This window comes from Cebidichthys violaceus, unplaced genomic scaffold, assembly GCF_023349555.1.
Source record: "Cebidichthys violaceus isolate CVI_PGR_0920_01 unplaced genomic scaffold, fCebVio1.0.p SCAF_16, whole genome shotgun sequence".
Classification (NCBI taxonomy): domain Eukaryota; kingdom Metazoa; phylum Chordata; class Actinopteri; order Perciformes; family Stichaeidae; genus Cebidichthys; species Cebidichthys violaceus.
In genome coordinates, this window is record NW_027176329.1 from 12,034,970 (window position 1) to 12,047,498 (window position 12,529).

Genomic DNA, 12,529 nt, shown 5'->3' on the forward strand with positions numbered 1-12,529 from the left:
TACAGCCCTCAGGGAGGGGGTTATACTGAGGATAGTGCACCATGATTTCAGACACGGACAAAACATATAATTTTTTTATAAAGGGTCTAACTCCACAATTCAGTACATTATAGTTCAGTCTTTTCACAAATTTTCAACAATGATTTTGTGTTTACTTGTATAATGTGTTTAGAAAAAGAAATGTCAGATTTGACTTTAACTGTCAGCTTCATCTTGGTTTACAGCCTATAGGTTTGTGCAACAAGCGTTAAACTCACTGTTGCATAAGCGTAGCCTGGTAATACACGTGTAATGAGCCATTACTAACAGCACGTGACATCTGGAGGAATTCTTGTCAAGGTCCTTTTAAGCTTACTGGCTTAAGTGCACTCGTTAATGCATACGAGAGCCTGCACCAGAATCTCACTATAGTCTGAACTGACTGAGAACAGAGATTCAAGGAAAACCTGCACAATTACTGGATGCTTAAAACACAACAAACCATACAAGCGCCCACGTTCACTTGGAAACCTCAATTTACCATTTTTAGCCTTCAACTCTTCCTCTTACTCGCTCATTAGGTAAACTTATCTGTTCATATGTCTGCCGCTGAGACAAAGAGGACTGGCTGCACGGCTAACTATCAAAGTGAAGTCATGTAACAAGTTATCCAGCCAGCTCGACTCTCTTAATTCACCCTGACATCCTATCAAAAGTTAACTGTGCTGCAACTTCAGAGACCGCCCTCTCCGACCCGCGGGGCTCGATCGGCTGTGATTGGTCGGTTCGGTGTCAGGCGGGCGCAGATGTGCGCGGCTTTGAACATTGCTCAGCTGCAGAGAGTGAGTGAGGGAGGATTAAAAAAAAATGAAATGAATTGAGAAGGAAAAAAAAAAAGTTGTAGGGAGGGATATATTGTGAGAAAGACAGAGAAAACGGAGTCAGTGAGACGACGACAGAGCGAAATGACCCACTTTGCTGCACAAACGCATGGGAGCTAAATATAATCGGCCGCTCACCATGAAGCATGCATCCCAGGCATAAAGCTTTTAACGTGCTCTGCTTCAAAGGCAGACGGTGAAGAGGTGACAAAAAATAGATTGTCTTAATTTAGAGCCGAGTAGCATCTATAAATATTTGATCAGCAAACTTCCTCTTCTGGGTGACCGGGAACCGTTGGAAAGTTGCGTTTATTTCTCTGGGACAGTGCATGCATTACCGACAACTGCAGACTCATTTTCACAACCGCATGTTCTTTATTAAGCTAAACTTCAATGTCATATGCATTTTTTATTTTTTTTTACAGTGATCAGACCAGAGAATCTCAATGTCGGCGCCGCATGGAGAAAAAGAACTGCAGTATCAGCATTAAGGCACGGCACGAGTAAAATATGTTCTTCTGTGTGGTGGGAGGATAAAACAAGATCCATTGTCACGGTGACAGCCAGTATTCTACCAAAGTATGCTTCCAAACGCTTTTTAGTAATATAATAGTAATACTGGCAATTTATACAGTATGACAGGGACATTTCACTTAGCATAAGCTGCTCATCACTGCTAATATAAGGCAAAATATGAGATAAAACACAGATTTAGCGAATGCATTTCCAGTCAAACATCAATAAAGTCTTCAATTATAGTAAGAAATATAAAATATTGTAGTACATCATCACATCCATATTGATCGTTAAGTCTGCCTTGAAATTTGGATTCAGCCCTCATTCACCTGCTCCTTTCCCTGCCAGATCGTCTGTTCGGCCGTCCAGTCCCCTGCCTCACTTGTTGTGACCTTTTGCTCGTCTTTTGCCCTTTTCCGCTCTGTCTGCTGCTGCATCCTGTTTTTGTTTCGACCGTCAACACAGTAAATTCTGCTCATGCCGTAACTTTTGCCCGCCGAGTCATGCATTCAACTCCTCAGTGTCTCAATATTACAGGCGATGTGCTCAATATATGAATGATGCAAAGACACTTTTACTGCTCGCTCCTCGATTTGTGAATACGCTCTTTTTGCAGTCAGCAGCAGAAACAAACTTGTTTTTCTTCAAGTACTGATTCAATTTGTCGTGCTGTAATAATTAGCTCTGCTGCCACCCGCCCCCCCGAACACATGCAATGGAACAATTACAAATAAGTGCCTTCTCTCTGCACTTTAAAGTATTTCCAGACTGTCATCCAGCTGTCAGTGGTGGCCGACATTTCCTCATAGAACCAATATGTATTTAAAGCATTACTGTTGTCTGTGTGCCCCACCTTTAAAGATGTCAAAGGCATCAACTCTTGCAGTCCTGCTACACAACGACCGTTTTCACCCGACATCGACTCCCACCCATCTGTGCCCACTCGGGGACACACGGACTGCCTCGGACTTCAGTGAGCAGGAACAGAGGCCAGAGAACCTCGTGGTCTTCAGGGACCGCGGCATGACACAGCGCCAAGTTTCCACACTCGACACAACGGGGTGCCAAATGTCGCAGGGCATTTCACAAAAAAAGCACAGAGGTCGTCGTTTGCGAGAGAGAAGAGAGGCCGCACAAAAGGATTGGAAGCTCTTTTTCAACGGTGAAGAGATCGATGAAACGACTGGGAAATTATGCAACGTACTCTTCCCCCAGAGTTTAATTTGCCTCATGCTCATTCGTCATGAAGGTCGATAAAGACACTCTGTACGGAATATCTTGCTCTGTCCTGTTTGGTGCCACACACAAGGGCCCCCACGCTGTCAGCTAGTAAAAAAAAAAAAAGAGTCCTAAACAGAGGTCGGACGCTGCAGAGCCTTTGCTTGTAACAAAGGCAACACAACTCCACACTCCTCTCATCCTTTTTGTCTTCGCTAATCTGCATATTCCTCAGATCTAAATGTGGAAAATCCGCACCTTTTCCCTCTTTGGTCGCTGTGAATCCAGCTCAGTGAGTGCCAAGTGCAAAAAAACGGCAAATGGCTTCCGATTGAAGTTGATTGAGCCGTAGCAGAGAGCGTCCCGAGGCTACAGGTGACACTCTAACACAGTGAGTGAGAGGTGCAGGTGTGACGTGAATGTGAAAATAACTACAATTTGAAACACCGACGCTTTTAAATTGAATAAATCTTCTCCACTTGTAGCTGCGCTGTATAGCGGGGCTGTGACTATGTAAGCTAACTTTTTTTTAACCAAAAATGTAGTTCTGCTCAGTGCCAATTACATCAAACCCTTCTGTAGTTTATGGTACAGTATCGGCACTATTATTGGTCTCCTTTAAAGAATGAGGAATAGTTTTGGAATAGGCATTTTATGAAGTAAGTTTATTCCCTTTCTTGCTGAGAGTTAGGTGAGAAGTTTGATACCACTCTCATGTCTGTATGCTAAATATGAAGCTGAAGCCAGAAGGCCAGTTAGCTTAGCTTAGCATAAAGACTAGAAACTGTGAAACAGCTAGCCTGGCTCTGTCTGAAGGAAACAAAAATCCATCTACTGGCACATCTAAAGATCAAGTCACATGTTTTAAGGGGCGCTAGTTGTATCACCTTGTTTCCAGTCTTTGTGCTAAGCGCTAATGGCTAGCTGTAGCTTCATATTAAGGATCAAATATGAGAGTGGTATCATCTCCATCATATTCATCATCCATCATCTTTCTCAGAAAGACAGTTAATAAGCACAGTTCTGAAAATGTCACACTATTGATTAATCTATCGATTACCTTCTTGATTAAAGCAACTCATCATTTGGTCTGTTTCTAATTTCCGAGAGCTCAGAGTGTTGCCTTCAAATGTCTTGCTTTGTCCCAACCTGACACGCAAGAAGGTTTCATCTGAGAAGCCGTCGTTGGAAACTGGTTAGAAAAGGTCAGGCACTTTAAAAAAAAATCTAAAATACTTTCAATCAAACGCTTGCCAGTCAGGAGAAGAGCGAAGACATCTTTTCCATCGAGGAAAGCCTTCAGAACTCAGGCCAGGGACCGATCCGACAGGACTGTAATGAGTAAACCCTTGACATTTGTTAGACAGATTCTCTCCAGGTACAAGTTAGGAGATGCAAGTCTGTTGATGAAAGTCGAACATGTGAATGCTGACATTACTACAGGACAACTCTGTGCACCACTACCCTTTTTTTCTCTTATCATTTTATTCTCTATTTTGATTTTCTGCTTAGCTCTCATTCTAAATTCCAGGGGGCAGCACTTTAGTATGGTGCATCAAAGATGGCTGTAGGTCCACCCGAGGGATAATTACACAACACCACTCTCCTATGACATTTGCTGCATCTTCTGTCATCTTAATCCTGTTCCTGCTGAGTAAGGTTGGTAAAGATGCCCCCCCCCTCGCCATAGCAACTCCTGATTAGCCTGACTAAGATGTAATCCTATTCCACTGACGCGAATAAACACGTTTATTCTGCTAATTCTATTCCTGGGCTGGATCCCGGGGATGGATTGGAGTTTTCTGAATGGGTGCACAGGCATGCAGAGCAGGGCAGGACGTATCAAGGAGGCTTGACGCAGGGAGGCAAGAAAGGACGAGTGAAATGAACAACTTCTGCCACAGGGGTAAACACTGCTGCTGCGGTTGGACACGGAGTCCAGTTCTTGGCTCTTTTCTATGTGCGCGTGTATCTACACGCATAAACACATGCTTCTGTTGCATGTTTATATGAAACTCTGCTCTTCATTATGGCCCTAAAGACACGTAGCCTTTCATATCCAGTCTAATATGACATGAATTCAGACTGAAAATAACACTGCATGCTGGGGAACGGGTGGTTAAGACACACACACACAAAGAATTGCTGGTCTGATTCCACCAGCGTTCTTTGTTGCATGTCCCTCTCTCTTTTCTGTCCCGCTTTTCTCTATGCAGCCAAGTGTCCAATAAATCCAAAAAGGACCTCCTTAAATAGCACCTTGTTATACAAATGGGGTATGTTGCTACAGGTGCCGATGAACATAATTGTACTCCTTTGAGGCAACTCTGGAAAGTTTCAACATCACAGCAGCAGTAATTTGCTCCTCTGTCCAGACATTCTCAAAGTAAACAGTAGAATTAACATTATGCTGCACTTCTCATGTTACAAGGTACTTGCAATGTGTGTTTAAATGATTGTCCCACCAAGTGCACTGCCAGATGACGATGCTAGCGCGGTGGAATCAATGAGGACAGTACTTCATTGACACAAAGGCTGAATTTGAGTTGCTAGTCAAGGGGAGCAGATTCATCACTTTGTGATGCGATAGAGCACTATTGTAAAGTTGCAGTTCGAGAGGTTTCAGTGGTCGAGCTGAAAAGTGGACTAAGTAAAAAAGGAAAGTGAATAGGAGTTATATGTTGGATTAAGAGTTTGAAGCTGTCATTGTATATCAACCTTGAATATTTTTTTCTACTTCAAATTCAGCTCACATGTGGGAATATTTAATACAAGGGAAAATTGTATTCTGCAAGCTCTCGCACTTTGCAACATATTTACCTTCACAGTATACTGATTAACAAACAGCTTCTCTCACACATTTCCGACGTCGGATAACAGTGGCTTAGTGACAGATGGACAACTTGTGTAACTTTCAAAAAGGGACAATCTGACACTCACGCCCGGATTAACCCGCCGCGTGGAAGTGAGAATAGAATTGGGGTTTGAACTTCTATCTCCAGCTTTCTTTTTTCCCTTTAAACTAAACCGGCTTCTGTCACTTTTCATGTGTTCAACTGAGTACAACAGGATTCCTCCCATGAGAGACTGCTATCTGAAAATGTGTCCCATGCCGGCCGGCTTTTCTCTCCGCCTTCGAGGGTGGCCGCTCAGAACAGCCATTAACACTTTTGACTTGGTACATGCCAGGTCTTTTGTAGTACAACCCAGCCCTCAGTCAATATTGGTGAGCTAAATATAACATCAGACATTATGTCATCGATATTAGCTGTTGTGACGCAACAGTAGTACGTGAGACTATAAACGTCTCCAACTGTGCTGAGGACAAAGCTCCGTCACCAGGAGCCTTTGTCAAGTATGTTGTGCAACTGCTGGCCCTAATTAGTACTATTAAAAGCAATGTGTAGCTGTGATTAGCTGTGATTTCTAAGCACAAGTACAGCTGCATGTGACACATGAATGTGTAAGGGGGGTTTGACCAAGCCACGCGCCTTCACTTACCGATGATGTAATCCGAATGAAAAGAGATTTACCGTACGACATGATGCAACAATCCCCAAGACTCTTGTGTCACACCTCTTGCAGGCAGAGAGAAATGTGTCAGGGAGAGGCACACATTTTCTGACACGCCGGCGCAACACTTTCTCCAAGCACTTCATTTCTGGGCCAGACTTCAAAAAGAATATGCAATTTGGTATTCATTCAAACACAAGCACAAAAAAGATGCGTGCACAAAGAAGCAAAAAATCTGATTGCTGTAGAGTTTGAGCTAAAAACAGCTATCGGGAAAGTATCGTCAGTACGGAGCTTTGTGGAAATTTGTGGATTTTTTTTTGCTGTCTCGCACAAATGGAAAACAGCCAAGTGAAAGTGCCCTCCAAAGTAACGCTCAAATGGCGGCAAGCACTCTCCAAAGTGCTAGTTTCTCAAAGAGCTTATTGTCTTCTCATGTGTTATAAATTCTTAAATACTTGACCTATATTCTCTTGTCTTAGGGGGGTTGGTGGAGCACTGGAACAGAAAACGGTGACACTGCAGAGTTGTTGTGATTTCTCTCAAACGTCACATCTTAAATTAAAAGACATGGTGCTGCAGGCAGCTTTGACGAATCCACAGGGAGAGCTTTCTTTAGTAATTCATTTAGTGCAGAGAAACAAACACGACCGGTTTTAATTAGAGACCAATTTAAAAAGAAAAAAAGAAACTAGAAATGGAGATCAGTGTGCAAACCAAATAGTAAGTGTCATCTTGGGAGGGAAGGGAAACAACAACAATAGGATGATACTTACTATCTTCAAAAGAAAAGCAGCATGTCAACATTTGACTGTCCAAATAATCACTCATTTATTTGCTTTAAATCAACTACTCCGTCTTAGAACAAAATAGAAATAATACATTTAGATGATGGCAAAGAAATTCAAAGTATTCCGATCCTTTAGTATGAGTATCAATACAACCAAGTATAAATATTCCATTACTGTATTTCAGCAGAGTGCTTCAGTAAACGTACCACCAATGAATCCCATCTACTTTTCTCTCTGAGGCGGTGAACACGGCCATAACTGTTTTCAAGCACAAAGTATTTCAAAGTATTGTATTTCAGCCACAGCATGGAGCAGCACAGGATGTTCTGGCCGCTCTAGCAGAAGTCTGATCCGGACCTTGTGGGTTGAGAAGTGCAGTTTTTCCTCCCTAATTCCGGCAGACGTTATTAGCTAAAGCGGCTTCGGGGGGGGAACAGGGACAAGGACTCTCATAACTCATCTCTCTCAATGACACAAGTCAGTGAATCATGACTGAGTGCACCGGGTTGTCCTATAGCTCCTTGAGCTGCTGAAGTCACAAATTGTATTGAGCGTGCATTGCACGCTTTGTGTTTGCATTTCCCGCAGCAATGACAAAAGAGACAAAGCTTTCAATAATCCTGTTCTCCTAAAATGGCATCTTTGCATTACACTCTGTCAGCTATTTTACAGTAGTAGTTGGGAGATTATTCTGAATGTGAAATAAATAAAAGGAAAATGATGAAAGTCCGATCATGGAGTCTTATGGGTGTGGAGAGGATAAAGTATGTCTATCCTTAACTATTATATATAAGAGATACTGTTAAAATACTAACCTATCATTTTTATGGATTGGTGTTAGCCTTGATATAAAAACAAAGATGAGAAAGGGATGAAGAAACGGATAAAACTGGATAACAGAAAAATCATTTGGCTCTGGGAACAAAGTGTACATCTGCAGCAGCCGCCTTCCCATTTTTTTTCGGCTGTGAAAAAGGAATCTCAAGAGATGCATGAATGAAACCATACAGAGAGGGACGGCTGTGTTATAGATGCTGCTGCTGTTGTGCTCGCCCTGTACGTCATTAAAGATGCATTTCAAGCTTTGACACAGGTGGCAACATCTTTTTACACCTGCAGGTCAGCTGTCAGCACCATGAAGAAGCGGCACAAGACATCTCTTGATCCTAAAAAAAAGGCCCAAATAAGGAAGTTGTTGTTAAAGTTAGAGACATCCGTGCTCAGGTAAAAATATTGATCTGCTGATTCGGCCGTTTCCCACGGAACAAAGGTTGCACTAAAATCTGAGACAATGTCAGGAATCTGGGTTTAGCAGTTTCACAATCGTCTCTTTTTTTGGAGGGGGGGGGGGGGGGCGGGTTTAACATGTGAAGACATGAGAGGTCACACAGCTGCGGAACAACAACAAACAAGTCTACTTTCGAGAGAGGAGCAGGAGAGACGAGTTCAGGTCAAACAGGACAGGGTGTATGACATGTCTTATCAAGAGATGAATAACTTGATCTGCAGTGCCACAGTCTCATACCAATCATACCTAGTCTTCCTCTTCCTCTTCCTCCAACATACCTCTCATTGGATTCTGGATCCACAAGATGCCCCCGATAAGGTGAGGGGACTGGCCGAGCATCCTGTGTCACTGTCGGTCACTTTTCTCACCTCTGTACCGTGCGTGAGCGAGCGCCTCACCGCCTTCCTACCTATACCGCCTGAACCGTTTTCCCGACAATCACGGGGAGAAGCGGGTGACTTCCCCGGTCCACATGTCACACCACCTGCTGCCAGATGAGCAGCCTCAACCGGAGGCTGGTGTGTTGGAACGACGCTGAGCGCGCGCGAAAAGATATATGGATATTACCAACAAGATAAATTCTTGGAAAAAAAAACCCAACAGAGTTCCTGATGTTAATCTCGGCGGTGCTGCAGGGCTCCGGTATCATCCGGAGAACAGAGAAAGAGAGAGCACAGCGCGCCCGGACACGATTATGCAAGAGAAGTGGACGCTCCACGGTCGCAGACCTGTTAACCAGTGCATGCTCTCTGTCTGTCTCTCACTCACACGCACGCACGCACACACGCACGCACACACACACAGTAACAATATGAACCCAGAAAGAGGCTGCGCGTTTTGCACGAGCTTCTGTGACCGTGTGCCATCACACCAAGCGGGTGTAGTCTAATAACAACAACAACAACAACAACATTTGAAGATGACCGGGGGAACGTAATGCGGAGCGAGCAGAGGCTGCAACATCACAGGTTGTCACAGGTGAACCTGACTGCGTCTGGGCTGTAAGCCGTGCACACACCTGCCATCATCACGGCAACTCCAACTAATGTCTGGTATCTGTAACGAAACACAACACAGAAACGGAAGTGCCGTCGCGGACGCAGCGAGGCAAGGCGCCTTACCTTCGACGGCCATAGCGCTATTCCTCAGATGTGAGCATCACTCGCGAGGGGAGCAGGCGAAAATGTAAAAGTCAACGCTGCCTCTCGCATCGCACCTTGTTCGGCGTGTTGTCACTTGGCTGCGGGCGAGCCGGAGCTCACAGCTGCTGCCGCGCCTCAAAGGATGCCGGGAAGTGTAGGCTCAGCGCTTTCTGGGGATACGAGCGGAAAGAGAGTTTCGTCAGTATTTGCAGAGAAGGCAGTTTGAAGGCACCTCACTCGCCCTGTCTGTGTGTGTGTGTGTGTGTGTGTGTGTGTGTGTGTGTGTGTGTGTGTGTGTGTGTGTGCGTGTGTATAAGCGCGCGAGCACGCTCATGGAAGATCACCAAGTACATAGATATTCCTATAAGTAAGGCACAAGGATGGCAAAAAGAATACTTTACTGAAGTAAAAGTAACATTCTTTAACATTCATTTTTTACTAAAAGTGAAATGACTTCTGATCTCTACTGCATTACCTTTTTAAAGAAGACATTTAGTCTGTAAAATACAGTGCATAAACATTTCAATGTGTAAGCTAAACATCACACCATGGAGCCCTTATGTCCAAACCACCAACAGTATATTCCTTTTTCTAAAGAGGGCCCTTTGCAGCCTGTGCATGTAACGGATTATCAATCATACAACCATCCTCCTCATTGTAGCCTGACGAAACTTATTTCGAAAAAAAGGGGGAAAAAAATAAGACAATTAAACAAAAATGACTGACAATAATTAAAAAGTCTTACTGTGTGCAACATACTAAGCTACATACATTGAATAGCCTGAATAGCAGAAGAAATGTAAAGTGTGGGGGGCTTCCCCACTTTCTACCCTCCACCCTGACACAGACCACACCCAACTCGGCCTTCATTTAGATCTCCACCTACAGACCTTCTCGGTTTTATGATTGCATCTTACATGGTTGTGACGCTTGTGGTGTTAATAGCCGTCCACTGAAATATAAACACCTGGCACTGCCTTAGTGGAAGTTATTTCCTACAGTAGGTGTCTCCAGGACCACATTTTGCCATGATGGCTCACACACGGACTCACAAGGTGAAAACAATACTGGCTTGTATTCTTTTCACCTTGTTTAAACATCCACCAAGAAGCGACATGGAGCTGTTTAAACAATATAAAACCCCACAGCGGCTGCAGCCGCAGACACACATTTAAAAGCAAAGCAGAGGCCGCACACATTTTTCACATCTCAAAGCATAATATAACCAGTCCACATACTGTAGTCTCTCTGTCCCACTATAACCAGTCCACTTACTGTAGTCTCTCACCAGTCCACATACTGTAGTCTCTCTGTCCCAATATAACCAGTCCACTTACTGTAGTCTCTCTGTCCCACTATAACCAGTCCACTTACTGTAGTCTCTCACCAGTCCACATACTGTAGTCTCTCTGTCCCTCTATAACCAGTCCACATACTGTAGTCTCTCTGTCCCTCTATAACCAGTCCACTTACTGTAGTCTCTGGCCGGGTGTGGCATGGTGATAAATTAAGGCAGATGCAACTTTTCTCTCTTATTATGTTAAGTACAATGATGCTAACTTTAACATCTAATGACACTGTTATTTATATTGCTTTATAAATACATTGCAAGAAAATGCAACAAAACTGCACACACACATCTGGAAGTAAGTCACGGGTAGAATATCTCCAGAGGAAGGCACGGAGCTCAGGTCAGGTAGTAGATGGATAAACAGAGGTATCCAGCCTGCTCACCTGCCTGCGTCATGGTTTTTGATTGCAACATTTCTATTTCTGATATCCTGCAGCGATAAACAGATAATGTAGGTCACAGTACGAGGAAGTCTGAGCGTTGTTTCCAGCACATATTTCTTCTGTGTGGTGTGTAACAGGTGTGTCTGTAGGTATGCAAACCCACAGCATGTTCTTGTTCTTTTGTTTCAAGGTCTGCTCAGCCTGTCTGAGGGCTTTGTCTGTCTTTGATAAGCATCATGTACAGTAAGTGTGTGTGTGTGTGTGTGTGTGTGTGTGTGTGTGTGCTTCATTTTCAATCTTGTGGTAATGAGTTTTTGAAGAGAGAAATGTCATGAGTCATGAGTTCAAGCAGACTAAAAATAGAGACAAAGTGTAGAAATGAAAAGAATATTATATTTTTGGGAATGAATGTCAATTGTTAAACAAGTATAACTATACTGTCCAATTTGTGTTAAAGGTAAGGAAGTTAAACAACCAAAAACACTTATGTTGCAATGTAGATTGTTTTTTTGTATTTGTTGAGGACCACACTGGAGGAAAGTGAGCCCTGAGACCTCCTATCATCCCTAAACTGATATCAAACTAAAACATATATATGTATCAAAAACGCTAAAAGAAAAGCTCAACATTGAAGTCCAGATTAAAGGAATTCAATTAGCTTAGTTTATCAGAATGACTGGAAAGAGGGACACAGCTAGCCTGGCTCTGTCCAAAGATTACAAAATATCCCACTTATCAGCACCTCTAAATCTCACTATGTTCTTTCTCGTTTGTTTAATTCATACGTGAACAGAAATGTAAAAACTATGAGCTCAGATTTTACGAGGAGTCGCATGCTTTAGGGGTGTCATAGCTGGGTGCAGTGACTTCCTGGAGTTTTTGCCGGTTGCCTGGCACCCTCGCCGTGACAACAAGACTCCTGAAAGAAATCATTACGATAGTTCTAGCTGCATGAAACTCCACATTAACTTTAACTTGTTGCCAGGCTAGCTGTTTCTCCCTGTCTCCAGTCTTTATGCTAAGCTAAGCAAAGCTAATCGTCTCCTGGCTCCAACCAGGGGACAGTGGTATCAATCTTCTCATTTAACCGTCTCTTTAAAGTTGTGTGGTTCCTGATGTGATGCAAGTAGACTGAAGGTACTCTAACTGCATATACCCAAACTGAAAATAATGCATGATGAGTATTATAAAACACAATAACTTGAACAGTTTTGATGTCTAAAGGATGCATTTTTATTAAACGTCTTACCCACAGTTCTGAAATAAACTGTGATTTTCTTACAACGGCAACGTTGAGGGATGGCTCCACAGACCCGGCCTCTGAAGCACTACTTCTGGTAAAATACTTTTCCTGTCCATCAAATGAAACATATATAAAACTTACCCTTGGATGTTGCTAGAGTCGGCCTCCCACACTCCAAGTGATGGTGAATGGGCCGCCACTTCCTGACCGCACTGGTTGGGAGA

General features: G+C 43.4%; 1 protein-coding gene across 2 annotated transcripts in view; it reads right to left on the reverse strand.

Annotated features, from left to right (window-relative positions):
• The window catches only part of samd12 (sterile alpha motif domain containing 12), a 131,260-nt gene extending 121,797 nt beyond the window's left edge, over positions 1-9,463 (reverse strand). For both annotated transcript variants that reach the window (XM_068711287.1, XM_068711288.1), the window contains exon 1: positions 9,308-9,463. In XM_068711287.1, the coding sequence (XP_068567388.1) occupies positions 9,308-9,320 (13 nt within the window). In that variant the 5' untranslated portion in view covers positions 9,321-9,463. The remainder of the gene's footprint in view (positions 1-9,307) is intronic.
• Positions 9,464-12,529: the final 3,066 nt, after the last annotated feature.